This window comes from Lithobates pipiens, unplaced genomic scaffold (assembly GCF_037356315.1).
Source record: "Lithobates pipiens isolate NorthernLeopardFrog02 unplaced genomic scaffold, aLitPip1_a1.2 Scaffold_30, whole genome shotgun sequence".
Lineage (NCBI taxonomy): Eukaryota > Metazoa > Chordata > Amphibia > Anura > Ranidae > Lithobates > Lithobates pipiens.
In genome coordinates this window covers 30,330,538-30,354,038 of record NW_027507791.1, presented here as the reverse complement: position 1 = coordinate 30,354,038, position 23,501 = coordinate 30,330,538, and the positions used below count along the sequence as shown (strand labels likewise).

Below are 23,501 nucleotides of genomic sequence, written 5' to 3'. Positions count from 1 at the left end.
GACCGGGCCGGGCAAGGAGAGCATTCATCAGAGAAGAGCCAAGAGGTCCATGGTGACTCTGGAGGAGCTGCAGAGATCCACAGCTCAGGGGGGAGAATCTGTCCACAGGACAACTATTAGTCGTCTCTCCACAAATCTGCCCTTTATGGAAGAGTGACAAGAAGAAAGACATTGGAGAAAGAAAGTCATAAGAAGTCCTGTTTGTAGTTTGTGAGAAGCCATGTGGGGGAGGGGGCAGCAAACATGTGGAAGAAGGTGATCTGGTCAGATGAGACCAAAATTCTACTTTATGGCCTAAAAGCAAAACGCTATGTGTGGGGGAAACTAACACTGCCCATCCCCCGAACACACCATCCCCACCGTGAGACATGGTGGTGGCAGCATCATGTGGTGGGGATGGTTTTCTTCAGCAGGGACAGGGAAGCTGGTCAGAGTTGATGGGAAGATGGATGGAGACAAATACAGGACAATCTTAGAAGAAAACCTGTTAGAGTCGGCAGAAGACTTGAGACCGGGGCGGAGGTTCCCCTTCCAGCAGGACAACGACCCGAAACATCCAGCCAGAGCTACAATGGAATGGTTTACATCAAAGCATATTCATGTGTTAGAATGGCCCAGTCACAGTCCAGACCTAAATCCCATTGAGAACCTGTGGGCAAGACTTGAAAATTGCTGATCACAGACGCTCTCCATCCAATCTGACAGAGCTTGAGATATTTTACAAAGAAGAAGAATGGGCAGAAATGTCCTCTCTAGATGGGCAAAGCTGGTAGAGACACCCCCAAAAAGACTTGTAGAGAAAGGGGGTTCTACAAAGTATTGACTCCGGGGGGCGCCATACAAATGCCCCTCCACCACACACTTTTCACATATTTATTTGTATCATTTATCATTTTCCTTCCACTTCACAATTATGTGACACTTTGTGTTGGTCCATCACATAAAATACATGTATTTTTTTGGTTGTAACATGAGAAATGTGGGGAATATCCAGGGGTATGAATACTTTTTCAAGGCATTGTAATTCTCGGTATCTCTTCTTATTCTGTATGTATGGACTCTGCACAGTACTACTTCTCTTGTCCTGTATATCGGGTGTAATTCTCGGTATCTGTTCTTATTCTGTATGTATGGACTCTGCACAGTACTACTTCTCTTGTCCTGTATGTCGGATGTAATTCTCGGTATCTGTTCTTATTCTGTATGTATGGACTCTGCACAGTACTACTTCTCTTGTCCTGTATGTCGGGTGTAATTCTCGGTATCTGTTCTTATTCTGTATGTATGGACTCTGCACAGTACTACTTCTCTTGTCCTGTATGTCGGGTGTAATTCTCGGTATCTCTTCTTATTCTGTATGTATGGACTCTGCACAGTACTACTTCTCTTGTCCTGTATGTCGGGTGTAATTCTCGGTATCTGTTCTTATTCTGTATGTATGGACTCTGCACAGTACTACTTCTCTTGTCCTGTATGTCGGGTGTAATTCTCGGTATCTCTTCTTATTCTGTATGTATGGACTCTGCACAGTACTACTTCTCTTGTCCTGTATGTCGGGTGTAATTCTCGGTATCTGTTCTTATTCTGTATGTATGGACTCTGCACAGTACTACTTCTCTTGTCCTGTATGTCGGGTGTAATTCTCGGTATCTCTTCTTATTCTGTATGTATGGACTCTGCACAGTACTACTTCTCTTGTCCTGTATGTCGGGTGTAATTCTCGGTATCTGTCCTTATTCTGTATTTATGGACTCTGCACAGTACTACTTCTCTTGTCCTGTATGTCGGGTGTAATTCTCGGTATCTGTCCTTATTCTGTATGTATGGACTCTGCACAGTACCACTTCTCTTGTCCTGTATGTCGGGTGTAATTCTCGGTATCTCTTCTTATTCTGTATGTATGGACTCTGCACAGTACTACTTCTCTTGTCCTGTATGTCGGGTGTAATTCTCGGTATCTGTTCTTATTCTGTATGTATGGACTCTGCACAGTACTACTTCTCTTGTCCTGTATGTCGGGTGTAATTCTCGGTATCTGTTCTCATTCTGTATGTATGGACTCTGCACAGTACCACTTCTCTTGTCCTGTATGTCGGGTGTAATTCTCGGTATCTCTTCTTATTCTGTATGTATGGACTCTGCACAGTACTACTTCTCTTGTCCTGTATGTCGGGTGTAATTCTCGGTATCTCTTCTTATTCTGTATGTATGGACTCTGCACAGTACTACTTCTCTTGTCCTGTATGTCGGGTGTAATTCTCGGTATCTCTTCTTATTCTGTATGTATGGACTCTGCACAGTACTACTTCTCTTGTCCTGTATGTCGGGTGTAATTCTCGGTATCTCTTCTTATTCTGTATGTATGGACTCTGCACAGTACTACTTCTCTTGTCCTGCATGTCGGGTGTAATTCTCGGTATCAGTTCTTATTCTGTATGTATGGACTCTGCACAGTACTACTTCTCTTGTCCTGTATGTCGGGTGTAATTCTCGGTATCTGTTCTTATTCTGTATGTATGGACTCTGCACAGTACTACTTCTCTTGTCCTGTATGTCGGGTGTAATTCTCGGTATCTGTTCTTATTCTGTATGTATGGACTCTGCACAGTACTACTTCTCTTGTCCTGTATGTCGGGTGTAATTCTCGGTATCTCTTCTTATTCTGTATGTATGGACTCTGCACAGTACCACTTCTCTTGTCCTGTATGTCGGGTGTAATTCTCAGTATCTGTTCTTATTCTGTATGTATGGACTCTGCACAGTACTACTTCTCTTGTCCTGTATGTCGGGTGTAATTCTCGGTATCTCTTCTTATTCTGTATGTATGGACTCTGCACAGTACTACTTCTCTTGTCCTGTATGTCGGGTGTAATTCTCGGTATCTCTTCTTATTCTGTATGTATGGACTCTGCACAGTACTACTTCTCTTGTCCTGTATGTCGGGTGTAATTCTCGGTATCTGTTCTTATTCTGTATGTATGGACTCTGCACAGTACTACTTCTCTTGTCCTGTATGTCGGGTGTAATTCTCGGTATCTGTTCTTATTCTGTATGTATGGACTCTGCACAGTACTACTTCTCTTGTCCTGTATGTCGGGTGTAATTCTCGGTATCTCTTCTTATTCTGTATGTATGGACTCTGCACAGTACCACTTCTCTTGTCCTGTATGTCGGGTGTAATTCTCGGTATCTGTTCTTATTCTGTATGTATGGACTCTGCACAGTACTACTTCTCTTGTCCTGCATGTCGGGTGTAATTCTCGGTATCTCTTCTCTCTTGCAGGATGCGCCTTCTTGACGTACTGCGCCCGGGAGTCGGCGCTGAAAGCTCAGAGCGCTCTCCATGAACAGAAGACGTTGCCGGGGGTAAGTGTCTGCGGCAGGGAGGAGGAGGGGGGGGGGTGAGTCATGTGACCTCGTCCTTCGCACTTTATAAATAGCCAGTTATAATTAACGCTCCTCCTGTGGAAGTGTCAGTAGGGTGGTGGGGGGAGGGGGGGGCTCATGTACAGATGAGTGAAGTTCATAGATAATACCCCCCCCCCCATCACTCTCCGGAGAGGTTACTAGATGCCCCGCCCTTTTCCCCAGATGGATTCGTAGTGTATAGGGAGTTCTGGATGCGCCACCCTGCTGGGGGGGGGGGGGGGGGTATTGTGGCCTCCAACAGGATGTTTATGTGACGGCTTCACTATATATAGCGCGATGCTCTGCAGGATCCTGGAAAGAATAATTATAGGAGCTGTGAAGTCACCCTCCTTTTATTTAAAGGGTGACAACATTTGTCAGATCCTTCAATTCCAGTCTGTGTCACCCGCTCCGCCTTGAGGGGTACAGTTAGATGCTACGCCCCCCCCCTCCCCCAAGCCCCCCATCACCACGTGAAAGATTTCCAGGGTCCTGCTCTGCATTTTTTGTAAAAAAGGCTTTTTATATAAATAGTTTTGCTTTGGAGACAGGTACTCTTTAGATGGGGTGTGGTAGACACAGCTGTCCACAGGTCCGGGGGGGGGGGGGCCCTTGCAAATTCTCCTCCCCTTTCTGTTTCCAGCTCTATGGGCCCCATGCTATTTCTTTACACCTCTGAATATGTAGGGGATGAGGGCAGGGGAGGCAATCGTTAGGGAAGGCAGGAATGTGGGGGGGTGCAGAAGGGCAGCTGGTGCGGCTTTAGGTGGGTCACGCAGTAGGGCAGTAAAGCCAATAATAGTGAGGTAGGGGATGGAGATGAATTATGAAGACTTAAGCTGGCCGGTTTGGTAGAGGAGGCAGGAAGAGGGTGGTAGAGATGGGCGTTGGTAAGGAAGGCACGTGGAGGGTGGTAGGGATGGGCGTTGGTAGAGAAGGCACGTGGAGGGTGGTAGGGATGGGTGTTGGTAGAGAAGGCAGGTGGAGGGTGGTTGGGATGGGCGTTGGTAGAGAAGGCAGGTGGAGGGTGGAAGGGATGGGCGTTGGTAGAGAGGGCAGGTGGAGGGTGGTAGGGATGGGCATTGGTAGAGAAGGCAGGTGGAGGGTGGTTGGGATGGGCTTTGGTAGAGAAGACAGGTGGAGGGTGGTAGGGATGGGGGTTGGTAGAGAAGGCCAGAGGAGGGTGATAGGGATGGGTGTTGGTAGAGAAGGTAGGAGGAAGTGGGTAGGGATAGGAGTTGGTAGAGAAGGCCGGAGTGTGGTAGGGAAGGGCGTTGGTAGAGAAGGCAGGTGGAGGGTGGTAGGGATGGGCATTGGTAGAGAAGGCAGGTGGAGGGTGGTAGGGATGGGCATTGGTAGAGAAGGCAGGTGGAGGGTGGTAGGGATGGGCATTGGTAGAGAAGGCAGGTGGAGGGTGGTAGGGATGTGCGTTGGTAGAGAAGGCAGGAGGAGGGTGGTAGGGATGGGTGTTGGTAGAGAAGGTAAGAGGAAGGTGGTAGGGATGGGCGTTGGTAGAGAAGGCTGGTGGAGGGTGGTAGGAATGGGTGTTGGTAGAGAAGGCAGGAGGAGGGTGGTAGGGATGTGCGTTGGTAGAGAAGGCAGGAGGAGGGTGGTAGGGATGGGCATTGGTAGAGAAAGCAGGAGGAGGGTGGTAGGGATGGGTGTTGGTAGAGAAGGTAAGAGGAGGGTGGTAGTGATGGGTGTTTGTAGAGAAGGCAGGAGGAGGGTGGTAATTATGGGTGTTGGTAGAGAAGTCCGGTGGAGGGTGGTAGGGATGGGTGTTGGTAGAGAAGGCAGGAGGACGGTGGTAGGGATGGGCATTGGTAGAGAAGGCAGGAGGAGGGTGGTAGGGATGTGTGTTGGTAGAGAAGGCAGGAGGAGGGTGGTAGGGATGTGTGTTGGTAGAGAAGGCAGGTGGAGGGTGGTAGGGATGGGTGTTGGTAGAGAAGGCAGGTGGAGGGTGGTAGGGATGGGCGTTGGTAGAGAAGGCAGGAGGAGGGTGGTAGGCATGGGTGTTGGTAGAGAAGGTAAGAGGAAGGTGGTAGTGATGGGTGTTGGTAGAGAAGGCAGGAGGAGGGTGGTAATTATGGCATTTGGTAGAGAAGTCCGGTGGAGGGTGGTAGGGATGGGTGTTGGTAGAGAAGGCAGGAGGAGGGTGGTAGGGATGGGTATTGGTAGAGAAGGCAGGAGGAGGGTGGTAGGGATGTGTGTTGGTAGAGAAGGCAGGAGGAGGGTGGTAATTATGGGATTTGGTAGAGAAGTTCGGTGGAGGGTGGTAGGGATGGGTGTTGGTAGAGAAGGCAGGAGGAGGATGGTAGGGATGGGTATTGGTAGAGAAGGCAGGAGGAGGGTGGTAGGGATGTGTGTTGGTAGAGAAGGCAGGAGGAGGGTGGTAGGGATGGGTGTTGGTAGAGAAGGCAGGAGGAGGGTGGTAGGGATGTGTGTTGGTAGAGAAGGCAGGAGGAGGGTGGTAGGGATGGGTGTTGGTAGAGAAGGCAGGTGGAGGGTGGTAGGGATGGGTGTTGGTAGAGAAGGCAGGTGGAGGGTAGGAGGAATGGGTGTTGGTAGAGAAGGTAGGAGGAAGTGGGTAGGGATAGGCGTTGGTAGAGAAGGCAGGAGTGTGTTAGGGAAGGGCGTTGGTAGAGAAGGCAGGAGGAAGGTGGTAGGGATGGGTGTTGATAGAGAAGGCAAGTGGAGGGTGGTAGGTATGGGTGTTGGTAGAGAAGGCAGGTGGAGGGTGGTAAGGATGGGTGGAGGGTGGTAGAGATGGGCGTTGGTAGATAAGGCAGGTAGAGGGTGGTAGGGACGGCATTGGTAGAGAAGGCAGGAGGAGGATGATAGAGATGGGCGTTGGTAGAGAAGGCAGGTAGAGGGTGGTAGGGACGGCAATGGTAGAGAAGGGAGGTGGAGGGTGGTAAGGATGGGTGGAGGGTGGTAGAGATGGGCGTTGGTAGAGAAGGCAGGTAGAGGGTGGTAGGGATGGAATTGGTAGAGAAGGCAGGAGGAGGGTGGTAGGGATGGGTGTTGATAGAGAAGGCAAGTGGAGGGTGGTAGAGATGGGCGTTGGTAGAGGGTGGTAGGGACGGGCATTGGTGGAGAAGGCAGGAGGAGGATGGTAAGGATGGGTGGAGGGTGGTAGAGATGGGTGTTGGTAGAGAAGTCAGGTAGAGGGTGGTAGGGACTGGTATTGGTAGAAAAGGCAGGAGGAGGGTGGTAGAGATGGATGTTGGTAGAGAGGACAGAAGAAAGGTGGTGAGGACAAAAGTTGGGTAGAAAGGACAAGAGGAGGGTGATAGGGACAGGATTTGGGCAGAGAAGGCAGGAGGAGGATTGAAGGGAAAGGAGTTTTGGAGAGAAGGCAGGAGGAGGGTGGTAGGGATGGGTGTTGGTAGAGAAGGTAAGAGGAGGGTGGTAGTGATGGGTGTTTGTAGAGAAGGCAGGAGGAGGGTGGTAATTATGGGTGTTGGTAGAGAAGTCCGGTGGAGGATGGTAGGGATGGGTGTTGGTAGAGAAGGCAGGAGGACGGTGGTAGGGATGGGCATTGGTAGAGAAGGCAGGAGGAGGGTGGTAGGGATGTGTGTTGGTAGAGAAGGCAGGTGGAGGGTGGTAGGGATGGGCGTTGGTAGAGAAGGCAGGAGGAGGGTGGTAGGCATGGGTGTTGGTAGAGAAGGTAAGAGGAAGGTGGTAGTGATGGGTGTTGGTAGAGAAGGCAGGAGGAGGGTGGTAATTATGGGATTTGGTAGAGAAGTCCGGTGGAGGGTGGTAGGGATGGGTGTTGGTAGAGAAGGCAGGAGGAGGGTGGTAGGGATGGGTATTGGTAGAGAAGGCAGGAGGAGGGTGGTAGGGATGTGTGTTGGTAGAGAAGGCAGGAGGAGGGTGGTAATTATGGGATTTGGTAGAGAAGTTCGGTGGAGGGTGGTAGGGATGGGTGTTGGTAGAGAAGGCAGGAGGAGGATGGTAGGGATGGGTATTGGTAGAGAAGGCAGGAGGAGGGTGGTAGGGATGTGTGTTGGTAGAGAAGGCAGGAGGAGGGTGGTAGGGATGGGTGTTGGTAGAGAAGGCAGGAGGAGGGTGGTAGGGATGTGTGTTGGTAGAGAAGGCAGGAGGAGGGTGGTAGGGATGGGTGTTGGTAGAGAAGGCAGGTGGAGGGTGGTAGGGATGGGTGTTGGTAGAGAAGGCAGGTGGAGGGTAGGAGGAATGGGTGTTGGTAGAGAAGGTAGGAGGAAGTGGGTAGGGATAGGCGTTGGTAGAGAAGGCAGGAGTGTGTTAGGGAAGGGCGTTGGTAGAGAAGGCAGGAGGAAGGTGGTAGGGATGGGTGTTGATAGAGAAGGCAAGTGGAGGGTGGTAGGTATGGGTGTTGGTAGAGAAGGCAGGTGGAGGGTGGTAAGGATGGGTGGAGGGTGGTAGAGATGGGCGTTGGTAGATAAGGCAGGTAGAGGGTGGTAGGGACGGCATTGGTAGAGAAGGCAGGAGGAGGATGGTAGAGATGGGCGTTGGTAGAGAAGGCAGGTAGAGGGTGGTAGGGACGGCAATGGTAGAGAAGGGAGGTGGAGGGTGGTAAGGATGGGTGGAGGGTGGTAGAGATGGGCGTTGGTAGAGAAGGCAGGTAGAGGGTGGTAGGGATGGAATTGGTAGAGAAGGCAGGAGGAGGGTGGTAGGGATGGGTGTTGATAGAGAAGGCAAGTGGAGGGTGGTAGAGATGGGCGTTGGTAGAGAAGGCAGGTAGAGGGTGGTAGGGACGGGCATTGGTGGAGAAGGCAGGAGGAGGATGGTAAGGATGGGTGGAGGGTGGTAGAGATGGGTGTTGGTAGAGAAGTCAGGTAGAGGGTGGTAGGGACTGGTATTGGTAGAAAAGGCAGGAGGAGGGTGGTAGAGATGGATGTTGGTAGAGAGGACAGAAGAAAGGTGGTGAGGACAAAAGTTGGGTAGAAAGGACAAGAGGAGGGTGATAGGGACAGGATTTGGGCAGAGAAGGCAGGAGGAGGATTGAAGGGAAAGGAGTTTTGGAGAGAAGGCAGGAGGAGAATGTTGGAGACAAAAGTTCAGCAGAGAGGGCGGGATGGGGGTTGTAGAAAGTACAAAAGGAGGGTGGTTGGAATATGAGTTAGGCAGATAGAACAATGACAGTGTTAGTGCCAAAGTTGGGCAGAGAAGACAGGAGGAGACTGGTAGGGACCCGAGTTGGGCAGAGAAGACAGGAGGAGACTGGTAGGGACCCGAGTTGGGCAGAGAAGACAGGAGGAGACTGGTAGGGACCTGAGTTGGGCAGAGAGGGTAGGAGGGAGGTGGTGGAGACCAGAGTTGGATAGAGAACTGGAGGAGGATGGTAGGGAAAGGTGTTGGGTGTAGAGGGAAGGATAGAAGGAACAGGAGCTGAGTAGAGAGGACAGGAGAAGGGTGGTAGGGACAGGAGATGAGTAGAGAGGACAGGAGAAGGGTGGTAGGGACAGGAGATGAGTAGAGAGGACAGGAGAAGGGTGGTAGGGACAGGAGATGAGTAGAGAGGACAGGAGAAGGGTGGTAGGAACAGGAGATGAGTAGAGAGGACAGGAGAAGGGTGGTAGGGACAGGAGATGAGTAGAGAGGACAGGAGAAGGATGGTAGGGACAGGAGTTGAGTAGAGAGGACAGGAGAAGGGTGGTAGGGACAGGAGTTGAGTAGAGAGGACAGGAGAAGGGTGGTAGGGACAGGAGTTGAGTAGAGAGGACAGGAGAAGGGTGGTAGGGACAGGAGATGAGTAGAGAGGACAGGAGAAGGGTGGTAGGGACAGGAGATGAGTAGAGAGGACAGGAGAAGGGTGGTAGGGACAGGAGATGAGTAGAGAGGGCAGGAGAAGGGTGGTAGGGACAGGAGTTGAGTAGAGAGGACAGGAGAAGGGTGGTAGGGACAGGAGATGAGTAGAGAGGACAGGAGAAGGGTGGTAGGGACAGGAGATGAGTAGAGAGGACAGGAGAAGGGTGGTAGGGACAGGAGATGAGTAGAGAGGACAGGAGAAGGGTGGTAGGGACAGGAGATGAGTAGAGAGGGCAGGAGAAGGGTGGTAGGGACAGGAGTTGAGTAGAGAGGACAGGAGAAGGGTGGTAGGGACAGGAGATGAGTAGAGAGGACAGGAGAAGGGTGGTAGGGACAGGAGATGAGTAGAGAGGACAGGAGAAGGGTGGTAGGGACAGGAGATGAGTAGAGAGGACAGGAGAAGGGTGGTAGGAACAGGAGATGAGTAGAGAGGACAGGAGAAGGGTGGTAGGGACAGGAGATGAGTAGAGAGGACAGGAGAAGGATGGTAGGGACAGGAGATGAGTAGAGAGGACAGGAGAAGGGTGGTAGGGACAGGAGATGAGTAGAGAGGACAGGAGAAGGGTGGTAGGGACAGGAGATGAGTAGAGAGGACAGGAGAAGGGTGGTAGGGACAGGAGATGAGTAGAGAGGGCAGGAGAAGGGTGGTAGGGACAGGAGTTGAGTAGAGAGGACAGGAGAAGGGTGGTAGGGACAGGAGATGAGTAGAGAGGACAGGAGAAGGGTGGTAGGGACAGGAGATGAGTAGAGAGGACAGGAGAAGGGTGGTAGGGACAGGAGATGAGTAGAGAGGACAGGAGAAGGGTGGTAGGGACAGGAGATGAGTAGAGAGGGCAGGAGAAGGGTGGTAGGGACAGGAGTTGAGTAGAGAGGACAGGAGAAGGGTGGTAGGGACAGGAGATGAGTAGAGAGGACAGGAGAAGGGTGGTAGGGACAGGAGATGAGTAGAGAGGACAGGAGAAGGGTGGTAGGGACAGGAGATGAGTAGAGAGGACAGGAGAAGGGTAGTAGGGACAGGAGATGAGTAGAGAGGACAGGAGAAGGGTGGTAGGGACAGGAGATGAGTAGAGAGGACAGGAGAAGGGTGGTAGGGACAGGAGATGAGTAGAGAGGACAGGAGAAGGGTGGTAGGGACAGGAGATGAGTAGAGAGGACAGGAGAAGGGTGGTAGGGACAGGAGATGAGTAGAGAGGACAGGAGAAGGGTGGTAGGGACAGGAGTTCCGTAGAGAATGCAGTGTGGTAGAAATAGGATTTTGGTAGAGAAGGGAGGAAGGTACAAACAGGAATTTGGTAAAAAGAGGAGGATGGTAGGAAGAGGATTTGAGTACGGAAGGGAGGTAGAAACAAACGTTTAGTAGAAAGGACAGGAAGAGGGTGGCATTGACATTTTTGGGTTGAGAAAGGAGGATAGTATGGAGAGAAATTTGGTAGCGAGGACAGGAGGAGGTTAGTGGAGACATGAGTTGGGTATAAAAGGGGAGATGGTTGGGACAGGAGTTGAGAGGAGGATAGTGGGGAGGGTAGTTCGGTAGAGAGGGAAAGGTGGTAGGGAAAGAAGTTGAGTGGCGAGGACAGGAGTTTGGTAGAAAAGGGAGGATGGTAGGAACATGAGTTGGGTACAGAGAACTAGAGGAGACTGGGAGACAAGCATTTGGTAGAAATGGGAAGCTGGTAGGAACAGGAGTTGGGTAGAGAGGACAGAATGAGGTTGTCAGGGATAGGCGTTTGGTAGAGAGGACAGGAGGAAGCTGGTAAGGACAAGAATTTGGTAGAGAGGGGAAGCTAGTAGGGACAGGAGTTGGGTAGAGAGGACAGAGTGAGGTTGGTAGGGATAGGAGTTGGGTAGAGAGGGCAGGGTGAGGTTGGTAGGGACAGGAGTTTGGTAGAGAGGACAGGATGAGGTTGGTAGGGACAGGAGTTGGGTAGAGAGGACAGGATGAGGTTGGTAGGGACAGGAGTTGGGTATAGAGGACAGGATGAGGTTGGCAGGGACAAGAGTTGGGTAGAGAGGACAGAGTGAGGTTGATAGGGACAGGAGTTGGGTAGAGAGGGCAGAGTGAGGTTGGTAGGGACAGGAGTTGGGTAGAGAAGACAGGGCGAGGTTGGCAGGGACAGGAGTTGGGTAGAGAGGACAGGATGAGGTTGGTAGGGACAGGAGTTGGGTAGAGAGGACAGGATGAGGTTGGTAGGGACAGGAGTTGGGTAGAGAAGACAGGGCGAGGTTGGCAGGGACAGGAGTTGGGTAGAGAGGACAGAGTGAGGTTGGTAGGGATAGGAGTTGGGTAGAGAGGGCAGGGTGAGGTTGGTAGGGATAGGAGTTGGGTAGAGAGGACAGGGCGAGGTTGGTAGGGACAGGAGTTGGGTAGAGAAGACAGGGCGAGGTTGGCAGGGACAGGAGTTGGGTAGAGAGGACAGAGTGAGGTTGGTAGGGATAGGAGTTGGGTAGAGAGGGCAGGGTGAGGTTGGTAGGGATAGGAGTTGGGTAGAGAGGACAGAGTGAGGTTGGTAAGGACAGGAGTTGGGTAGAGAGGACAGAGTGAGGTTGGTAGGGATATGAGTTGGGTAGAGAGGACAGGGCGAGGTTGGTAGGGACAGGAGTTTGGTGGAGAGGGCAGGGAGAATCTGGTTAAGACAAGAGTTTGGTAGAGAAGGGAAGCTGGTAGGGACAGGAGTTGGGTAGAAAGGACAATAGGAAGATGGTGGGATGTATCAGAGTTGGTTGACATTGTTGGGTACCAGACTGGCACCATGGCCTACACGTCAGGGATGGAAGGTGGTCCCACTCTCTCCCTCTCTCTCTCTCTCTCTCTCTCTCTCTCTCTGCAGCTTCTCTCCGCTAATTGATATAAAAAGCTTATCTGTCCGTCATCCCATAATCCTCTCAGAATCTGAAGCCGCCCCGCGCGCCTGCTCTTTTCCCTGCAGAGGGAAGACGTGTGTGCCCGTGTGTGTGTGTGCCCGTGTGTGCCCGTGTGTGTGCGTGTTTTGTGCTGCGTTGTCCGTGCACAGATAAGTGTGACACAACAATGGCATAGGTGGTGACGTTGTCTAACCCTCACCCCCGTCTCTCTGATCCTCTCACACTCAGGCCTCCCGCGCGTGTCGTCCACGCTCCCGTTTGTGAGTTGTGTCTCTTTCTTTTTGGGGGAGGGGTTTTTTTTTTTATTCTTCTGTTTGTACCTTTTGATGGTGTGCGCGGTGTTGTACTGTCGTGCCTAGAGCTCTCTGTGATGTTCTTGCCGTACGTGCGTGTGTGTAGCTGTGTAGTGCCCGCCTTCGTGTCACACCGGACTTAGTCAGGTGGGAGTCACCAGAGATGGGTGGAGTCTAATAATGACCCAAGCGGGAGTCACCTGAGATGGGTGGAGTCTAATAATGACCCAAGCGGGAGTCACCTGAGATGGGTGGAGTCTAATAATGACCCAAGCGGGAGTCACCTGAGATGGGGAGGGGGGGAGCCATCGTTTTTGCTTTTCGGCAGTTAGTCGCCTTCACTTTGAACCTGAGGCTTCAGCTTGAGGGTCAGAGGTCACCTAAAGCCCTGTCAGCTGTTGCCCTGACCTGCTACCTCCCAGCTCCTGAATGCACATAACAGCATGGAACATCAGAGCCTTGTAGTTTCGAAAGGAAATCTACACACCTGCCAGGCATTGTTATGCGCACTCAGGAGCTGGGAGGCGAGCATGTGAGGTCAGGCAGCTGCCAGGGCAGACTTTTTGGTGACCCCCCAAGCTGAAGTGTCGGGGGCTCAGGAAAACAAAGGGGACCTCTAAATCTGCTCCACCTACCAAGCCATCCAAACCCCTTTCCTGAAACCCCCTTTATGACCCCTCCCCCGGCCTGTCCTCATTACACTTCACCGGTCCTCCGATCTCTCTGCTTCCCTGATGTATAACAAATCATTACAATGTTACAGACAGAAGATACATTGTATACATTGTACAACCCCCCCCCTCCCCCACCGCCAGACCAAACCCGACCGTCCTCATTGTATATACACGTCCCAATGGCATTCTACTTCTCTAGGACAGGGGTCTCCAAACTGAGGCCCCAGGGAGAGATGTGGCCCTTTGCTTGCCTTTATCCACCCCTTGGGGCACTATTCCTCCCACTGATACCAAAGATGGGGCACTGTTCCTCCCACTGACACCAATGATGGGGCACTGTTCCTCCCACTGATACCAATGATGGGGCACTATTCCTCCCACTGACACCAATGATGGGACACTATTCCCCCCACTGACACCAATGATGGGGCACTATTCCTCCCACTGACACCAATGATGGGGCACCATTCCCCCCACTGACACCAATGATGGGGCACTATTCCTCCCACTGACACCAATGATGGGGCACTATTCCTCCCACTGATACCAATGATGGGGCACTATTCCTCCCACTGACACCAATGATGGGGCACTATTCCCCCCACTGACACCAATGATGGGGCACTATTCCTCCCACTGACACCAATGATGGGGCACTATTCCCCCCACTGACACCAATGATGGGGCACTATTCCTCCCACTGACACCGATGATGGGACACTATACCTCCCACTGACACCAATGATGGGACACTATACCTCCCACTGACACCAATGATGGGGCACTATTCCTCCCACTGACACCAATGATGGGGCACTATTCCTCCCACTGACACCAATGATGGGGCACTATTCCTCCCACTGATGCCGAGGCATTTTCTGTTCCCGCTGGCCACACTCCGGTCCCCCTAAAGCCTGAAGGACAGTAAACTGGCCCTTTGCTTAGAAAGGTTGGAGACCCCCGATCTATGTGATCAGCCATGCTAGGCTCAGCAGAGGATGCATGGACTGTCCCGGTAATGGATCGCCAGGCAGGAAGTGAGGGGTGTGTCGGGAAACATCTTCCTCCCAGGAACAGTACTTTATGCTGGATACCTTCATTTCTCAAAAGAATATCTGGAAGTGACAATAGTTGTCTTTTAATGCCGATCAGGTCGGGTCCGTAATGAAGGAAATATCTTTTGTATGAAACATAACTGAGCCAAGAACGCGGCCAACAGGTCTGCAGAGTGCCGCTTTATGTCTGTACGTAGTCTTAGAGCCCTCCGTGTTTAATTCGCTCTACAACATGGAATCACAGTGTGAGAAAACGGCAAGAAAAAAATATATATACATAGATATATTTTATTTTTTTATTATTATTATTTTTATTATTTCAGTTCTTCATTATAATAATAATACAAATAATATTAATAATGACAAAAACAAACATATATATTCTTATTATTTCAGATAATAATACAATTATATTTTATATATATATATATATATATATATATATATATATATGTTTTTCTTTTTTTATTATTATTATTATTATTTCAGATAATAATAAAATCATAATACAAATAATAGTTGAAAATATATACTAATAATAACAACAATGTCAAACAACAATAAAAAAAAAGTATTAATGATGATAAATATAATATGAATTCAAATATACATATATAAAAATTTATTAATTATAATAATAAAAATAATATTAATAATAATAACAGCAAATAAATAATAGTATAAATAATATATATATATATATATATATATATATATATATATATATATATATATATATATATTCAATTATTATTAATCATAATAAAAATAATAATAATAATAATAAAAAGAATAACATCAAAAAATCTATAATAATAATAATAATAATAGAAAAATAATTAAATATATATAAAATAACAACAAATTTTATATATATATATATATATATATATATATATATATATATATATATATATATATATATATATATATATATATATATACATACACATATATATATATATATATATATATATATATTATTATTATTATTATTATTTCAGTATTTGTTACTAATAATAACAACAATATCAAACAACAATAAAAAAAAAAAGTATTAATGATAATAAATATAATAAGAATTGAAATATACATATATAAAATCTTATTAATTATAATAATAAAATAATATTAACAACAACAACAGCAAATAAATTATATATATATATATATATATATATATATATATATATATATATATATATATATTCAATTATTATTATTAATCATAATAAAAAGAATAATAATAATAATAAAAAGAATAACATCAAAAAATCTATAATAATAATAATAATAGAAAAATTATTAAATATATATAAAATAACAACAAATTATATATATATATATATATATATATATATATATATATATATATATATATATATATATATATTATTTCAGTATTTGTTACTAATAATAACAATAATATCAAATAATAAAAAAAGAGTATTAATGATGATAAAAATAATAATAATCATGAAAAAAACACATGTATAAAATCTTATTAATTATTAGCGGTGCATCTTTTTTTGGGGCTTTTTTTTTTTTTTTTAAAAGCACTCTTTACTTTATAAGCCATGACAGCGCACAAAAAAAACAAAAAAAAAACATGTGAAAAAAAACAAAAAGCCTTTTAATTGTCGTTGTTTTTTTTTTTTTTTTTTAATTCGCGTGTCCATATTTCCAATTATTACAGACACATCCCTCAAAATGGAGACAGGAGATAACAAACATAAAAAAGGAAGATAAGAAGTATTTTGGTTGCATTACATGTTAACGCAACGCATAAAAAAATAAAAATAAAAAAAGAGCCAAAAACGTGCGTTTATTTTTTTTAGAACACAATGGTGAGCGGGGCTGTGAGAGGCATGCTGGGACTTGCAGTTCCCTGGGTTGGGGAGAGGCGGGGTGGGGGAGGGGAGGGGGGTTTAGACTTTGATATTTTGGTCGCTCGCGTGTCGCTGCAGCCGGTTCAAAACGTTTTTTCTCCTACTTTAATCTTTATTCCCAGGCAGTCATGTGACCCGCGGAGTGGAATGATGGGTTGCTAGGCAACCCATCGCTTGGATGGACCAGAAAATCACGCAGGGCTGCGAGCAAAAATTAACACCTCATATATATATATATACACACATTTTTTTTCTTCACATTTATTAAAGCGAGACAGCATTTTATAATTTTTTTATTTTTTTACATTTTTTAAATTGGGTTCACCAAGGAAGGGTGGGGCTTGAACAGAATGGGCGTGGCTTTATCATTTTTTTTTTTTAGCATAGGTGGTGCCAACGATGATGTCAAAAAAGAAAAACGCCACTGTCAGAGCTACGCAGGCAGCAAAAAAAAAACAAAAAAAACGAGATTCCACGCCAACGCCGGCGCTCGTGCGTTTCGTATAGTCGAAAATTAAACTGACGAATAAAATAAAATGTTTTTTAAAAAAAAAAAAAATCACAAAGCGTTGCCGTGCGCGTTGCAGCCTTAGGCATCGGCCTGCGTTGCCTCCCCGGACAGAGCGATCGTCTCCGATACAGTTCACGGCGAGGCCTGAGAACTCTGTAATCTGCGGAAGCACATGGCATGCTGGGACGCACGGAGATTACGACGTGATTGGATAATCCCGGGATTAGCGCTGGCTCTCGGGATTTTGTGCAGGCGATTATACAAAGAGATCAGTACACAGGTGGCTTCTGATCTGGAGGTTCCACCATCTTCACCACCAACCCCCCCAATCTGACATTCCACCCCTCCCCCCCCAACCCGATATTCCACCCCTCCCCCCCCATCCTGGTTTGTTTTTATTACCATTAATGTTAGTGATAATAATAGGGGGAGGGGAGGGAGCGATGTTCTGCAGATCTCTAGAGGGGTCAGTGATGGAAGTCTGCAGACTATATCAATATGGATCTGTCAGGAGGGGGAGGGAGCGATGTTCTGCAGATCTCTAGAGGGGTCAGTGATGGAATAATCTGCAGAATATATCAATATGGATCTGTCAGGAGGGGGGGATGGGAGGGAGCGATGCTCTGCAGATCTCTAGAGGGGTCAGTGATGGAATAATCTGCAGAATATATCACTATGGATCTGTCAGGAGGGGGATGGGAGGGAGCGATGTTCTGCAGATCTCTAGAGGGGTCATTGATGAGATAATCTGCAGAATATATCAATATGGATCTGTCAGGAGGGGGATGGGAGGGAGCGATGCTCTGCAGATCTCTAGAGGGGTCAGTGATGGGATAATCTGCAGAATATATCAATATGGATCTGTCAGGAGGGGGAGGGGAGGGAGCAATATTCTGCAGATCTCTGGAGGGGGGATGGGAGTCAGTGGTGGAATAATCTGCAGGATATTAGATGACAATATCCGGACTCCGTAGTCCCAGAGCCCCTCATCTCCTCCGGCCTCGTCGCCAACAAACCGGCCCCCGGACTAAGGGCACCAGTACAATGGGGACCCGGAGTTAGAGGCTCCATCCCTCCCTACAAAGCCTCCGGTCTCCAGAACCGGGGGGGGGGGGACATCTAACCCTTCCAAACAATAGATATATGAGAGAGATATATGGATGGAGGGACAGAGGGGTGGCTGAATAGGAGGATAGATAGATAGATAACTCAACACACAGCCATTAATGTCTAAACCGCTGGCAACAAAAGTCAGTACACCCCTAAGTGAAAATCTCCAAATTGGGCCCAAAGTGTCAATATTTTGTGTGGCCGCCATTATTTTCCAGCACTGCCTTCACCCTCTTGGGCATGGAGGTCACCAGAGCTTCACAGGTCACCACTGGAGTCCTCTTCCCCTCCCCCATGATGACATCACAGAGCTCGTGGATGTTAGAGATCTTCCCCTCCTCCACCTTCCCTCTGAGGATCCCCCACAGATGATCAATAGGGTTTAGGTCTGGAGACATGCTTGGCCAGTCCATCACCTTTACCCTCAGCTTCTTTAGCAAGGCAGTGGTGGTGTTGGAGGTGTGTTTGGGGTGGTTATCATGTTGGAATACTGCCCTGCGGTCCAGTCTCTGAAGGGAGAGGATCATGCTCTGCTTCAGTATGTCACAGTACATGTTGGCATTCATGGTCCCCTCAATGATCTGTAGCCCCCCAGTGCCGGCAACACTCATGCAGCCCCAGACCATGACACCCCCACCACCATGCCTGACTGTAGACAAGACACATTTGTCTTTGTCCTCCTCACCTGGTTGCCCCCACACACGCTTGTCACCATCTGACACCAAATACCTTTATCTTGGTCTCATCAGACCACAGGACATGGTTCCAGTAATCCATCTCCTTAGTCTGCTTGTCTTCAGCAAACTGTTTGTGGTCTTTCTTGTGCATCATCTTTAGAAGAGGCTTCCTTCTGGGATGACAGCCATGCAGACCAATTTGATGCAGTGTGCGGCGTATGGTCTGAGCACTGACAGGCTGACCCCCATCTCTTGGCCACCGTGCTGCAGCTCAGTTTCAGGGTCTTGGCAATCTTCTTATAGCCTAGGCCATCTTTATGTAGAGCAACAATTCTTATCTTCAGATCCTCAGAGAGTTCTTTGCCATGAGGTGCCATTTTGACCTTCCAGTGACCAGTAAGAGAGAGTGAGAGCGATAACACCAAATTTAACACACCTGCTCCCCATTTATACCTGAGACCTTGTAACACTAACAAGTCACATGCCACCGGGGAGGGAAAATGGCTAATTGGGCCTAATTTAGACATTTTCACTTAGGGGTGTACTGACTTTTGTTGCCAGCGGTTTAGACATTAATGGCTGTGTGTTGAGTTTATTTTGAGGGGACAGGAAATTTACACTGTTATACAAGCTGTACACTCACTACTTTACATTGTAGACAAGTGTCATTTCTTCAGTGTTGTCACATGAAAAGAGAGAAGAAGAGATTTACACAAATGTGACTGAGGGGTGTACTTATTTTTGTCACATACTGAAGATAGAAATATTGTCTGTAATGGTCAGGTGGTGGATAAACGGTTCCATTCAGGACAATCAAGGTGATTGCTGATTATAATGACCATTCAAAGATTTAGAACATGGAATCTGACAGATGGACAGACTGATGGAAGATCGGATGGATATAAGGATGGAGAATTGGATGGAAGGGTGGGATGGATGGACAGGTGGATAGACGGATGGACAGACAGATGGTTGGATGGGTGATTGGATAGAAGGATACATAACTGGATGGATGGAAGGGTGGTGGATGAGTGGACAGTTGGTTGGTTGGATGGGTGGATAGACGAACAAACGGACGGAGAGATGGATAGAAAAATAGAAGGGTGGATGGAAGGAAGGGTGGAGGAGTGGGCAGATGGTTGGATGGATAGAAGGGTGGATGGAAGGAAGGGTGGAGGAGTGGGCAGATGGTTGGATGGATAGAAGGGTGGATGGAAGGAAGGGTGGAGGAGTGGGAAGATGGTTGGATGGATAGAAGGATGGATGGAAGATAAGGTGGAGGAGTGGGCAGATGGTTGGATGGATAGAAGGGTGGAGGAGTGGGCAGATGGTTGGATGGATAGAAGGGTGGAGGAGTGGGAAGATGGTTGGATGGATAGAAGGGTGGATGGAAGGAAGGGTGGAGGAGTGGGAAGATGGTTGGATGGATAGAAGCGTGGATGGAAGGAAGGGTGGAGGAGTGGGCAGATGGTTGGATGGATAGAAGGATGGATGGAAGGAAGTGTGGAGGAGTGGGAAGATGGTTGGATGGATAGAAGGATGGATGGAAGGAAGGGTGGAGGAGTGGGAAAATGGTTGGATGGATAAAAGGGGGGATGGAAGGAAGGGTGGAGGAGTGGGCAGATGGTTGGATGGATAGAAGGGTGGATGGAAGGAAGGGTGGAGGAGTGGGAAGATGGTTGGATGGATAGAAGGATGGATGGAAGGAAGGGTGGAGGAGTGGGAAGATGGTTGGATGGATAGAAGGGTGGATGGAAGGAAGGGTGGAGGAGTGGGCAGATGGTTGGATGGATAGAAGGGTGGATGGAAGGAAGGGTGGAGGAGTGGGCAGATGGTTGGATGGATAGAAGGGTGGATGGAAGGAAGGGTGGAGGAGTGGGCAGATGGTTGGATGGATAGAAGGATGGAAGGAAGGAAGGGTGGAGGAGTGGGAAGATGGTTGGATGGATAGAAGGGTGGATGGAAGGAAGGGTGGAGGAGTGGGAAGATGGTTGGATGGATAGAAGGGTGGATGGAAGGAAGGGTGGAGGAGTGAGAAGATGGTTGGATGGATAGAAGGATGGATGGAAGGAAGGGTGGAGGAGTGGGCAGATGGTTGGATGGATAAAAGGGGGGATGGAAGGAAGGGTGGAGGAGTGGGCAGATGGTTGGATGGATAGAAGGATGGATGGAAGGAAGTGTGGAGGAGTGGGCAGATGGTTGGATGGATAGAAGGGTGGATGGAAGGAAGGGTGGAGGAGTGGGAAGATGGTTGGATGGATAGAAGGATGGATGGAAGGAAGGGTGGAGGAGTGGGCAGATGGTTGGATGGATAAAAGGGGGGATGGAAGGAAGGGTGGAGGAGTGGGCAGATGGTTGGATGGATAGAAGGATGGATGGAAGGAAGGGTGGAGGAGTGGGAAGATGGTTGGATGGATAGAAGGATGGAAGGAAGGAAGGGTGGAGGAGTGGGAAGATGGTTGGATGGATAGAAGGATGGATGGAAGGAAGGGTGGAGGAGTGGGCAGATGGTTGGATGGATAAAAGGGGGGATGGAAGGAAGGGTGGAGGAGTGGGCAGATGGTTGGATGGATAGAAGGATGGATGGAAGGAAGGGTGGAGGAGTGGGAAGATGGTTGGATGGATAGAAGGATGGAAGGAAGGAAGGGTGGAGGAGTGGGAAGATGGTTGGATGGATAGAAGGGTGGATGGAAGGAAGGGTGGAGGAGTGGGCAGATGGTTGGATGGATAGAAGGGTGGAGGAGTGGGAAGATGGTTGGATGGATAGAAGGATGGATGGAAGGAAGGGTGGAGGAGTGGGAAGATGGTTGGATGGATAGAAGGATGGAAGGAAGGAAGGGTGGAGGAGTGGGAAGATGGTTGGATGGATAGAAGGGTGGATGGAAGGAAGGGTGGAGGAGTGGGCAGATGGTTGGGTGGATGGATGGAAGGAAGGGTGGAGGAGTGGGAAGATGGTTGGATGGATAAAAGGGGGGATGGAAGGAAGGGTGGAGGAGTGGGCAGATGGTTGGATGGATAGAAGGGTGGATGAAAGGAAGGGTGGAGGAGTGGGCAGATGGTTGGATGGATAGAAGGGTGGAGGAGTGGGCAGATGGTTGGATGGATAGAAGGATGGATGGAAGGAAGGGTGGAGGAGTGGGCAGATGGTTGGATGGATAGAAGCGTGGATGGAAGGAAGGGTGGAGGAGTGGGAAGATGGTTGGATGGATAGAAGGGTGAATGGAAGGAAGGGTGGAGGAGTGGGCAGATGGTTGGATGGATAGAAGGGTGGATGGAAGGAAGGGTGGAGGAGTGGGCAGATGGTTGGATGGATAGAAGGGTGGATGGAAGGAAGGGTGGAGGAGTGGGAAGATGGTTGGATGGATAGAAGGGTGGATGGAAGGAAGGGTGGAGGAGTGGGCAGATGGTTGGATGGATAGAAGGGTGGATGGAAGGAAGGGGGGAGGAGTGGGAAGATGGTTGGATGGATAGAAGGGTGGGGGAGTGGGCAGATGGTTGGATGGATAGAAGGGTGGATGGAAGGAAGGGTGGAGGAGTGGGAAGATGGTTGGATGGATAGAAGGGTGGAGGAGTGGGGAAGATGGTTGGATGGATAGAAGGGTGGATGGAAGGAAGGGTGGAGGAGTGGGCAGATGGTTGGATGGATAGAAGGGTGGATGGAAGGAAGGGTGGAGGAGTGGGGAAGATGGTTGGGATGGATAGAAGGGTGGGGGAGTGGGCAGATGGTTGGATGGATAGAAGGGTGGATGGAAGGAAGGGTGGAGGAGTGGAAGATGGTTGGATGGATAGAAGGTGGAGGAGTGGGAAGATGGTTGGATGGATAGAAGGGTGGATGGAAGGAAGGGTGGAGGAGTGGGCAGATGGTTGGATGGATAGAAGGGTGGATGGAAGGAAGGGTGGAGGAGTGGGCAGATGGTTGGATGGATAGAAGGACAACGGACAAAGAGATGGACAGACAGATAGAAGGATAGATGGACAAAGAGAGGGTTGGATGGATAGAAGGATGAATGGACAGATGGTTGGTTGGATGGGTGGATGGATGGACAAAAGGATGGAGAGCTGGATGGATGGACAGATGGACAAAATAGTTGGATGAATAAAAGGATGAATGGACATACGGACGGACAGATGGTTCGATGGGTGATCAGACAGAAGGATGGAAGGGTGGATGGATGGGCAGATAGCAGAATTTCATGGATGGATGTAGAGGGGGATGGATGGATGTAGAGGAGGATGGATGGATGTAGGGGGGGGGTGGCTGTAGAAGGAGATGGATGGATGTAGAGGGGATGGGTGGATGTAGAGAAGGGATGGATGGATGTAGGGGGGATGGCTGTAGAAGGGGATGGATGTAGAAGGGGATGGATGGATGTAGAGGAGGATGGATGGATGTAGAGGCGGATGGATGGAGGAAGAGGGGGGTGGATGGATGTAGAAGGGGATGGATGGCTGTAGAAGGGGATGGATGTAGAAGGGGATGGATGGATGTAGAGGAGGATGGATGGATGTAGAGGAGGATGGATGGATGTGGGGGGGTGGCTGTAGAAGCAGATGGATGGATGTAGAGGAAGATGGGTGGATGTAGAGAAGGGATGGATGGATGTAGGGGGGGTGGCTGTAGAAGGGGATGGATGTAGAAGGGGATGGATGGATGTAGAGGAGGATGGATGGATGTAGAGGCGGATGGATGGAGGAAGAGGGGGGTGGATGGATGTAGAAGGGGATGGATGGCTGTAGAAGGGGATGGATGTAGAAGGGGATGGATGGATGTAGAGGAGGATGGATGGATGTAGAGGCGGATGGATGAATGTAGAGGGGGGGGGGGGGGGGTGGATGGATGTAGAGGGGGATGGATGGATGTAGAGGGGGATGGATGGATGTAGAAGGGGGATGGATGGATGTAGAGGGGGATGGATGGATGTAGAAGGGGATGGATGGATGTAGAGGGGGGATGGATGGTGTAGAGGGGTGGGATGAATGTAGGGGGGATGGATGGATGGTAGAGGGGGATGGATGGATGTAGAAGGGGATGGATGGATGTAGAGGGGGTGGATGGTGAAGGATGGATGGATGTAGGGGGATGGAGGATGTAGGGGGAGGATGGATGTGAGATGGATGTAGAGAGGGGAGGGGGTGGGAGGGGGTGGATGATAGGTAGGGGGGGTGAATGGATGTAGGGGGGATGGATGGATGTAGAAGTTGTGAGTTGGATGTAGTGGGGATGGATGT

General features: G+C 48.9%; 1 protein-coding gene across 8 annotated transcripts in view; it reads left to right on the top strand.

The window, feature by feature from the left end:
- Positions 1 to 23,501, top strand: part of LOC143942557 (CUGBP Elav-like family member 3-A) — an 82,043-nt gene that overhangs the window by 15,152 nt on the left and 43,390 nt on the right. For all 8 annotated transcript variants that reach the window (XM_077463897.1, XM_077463895.1, XM_077463894.1 and 5 more), the window contains exon 2: positions 3,284 to 3,366. In XM_077463897.1, the coding sequence (XP_077320023.1) occupies positions 3,284 to 3,366 (83 nt within the window). The remainder of the gene's footprint in view (positions 1 to 3,283; positions 3,367 to 23,501) is intronic.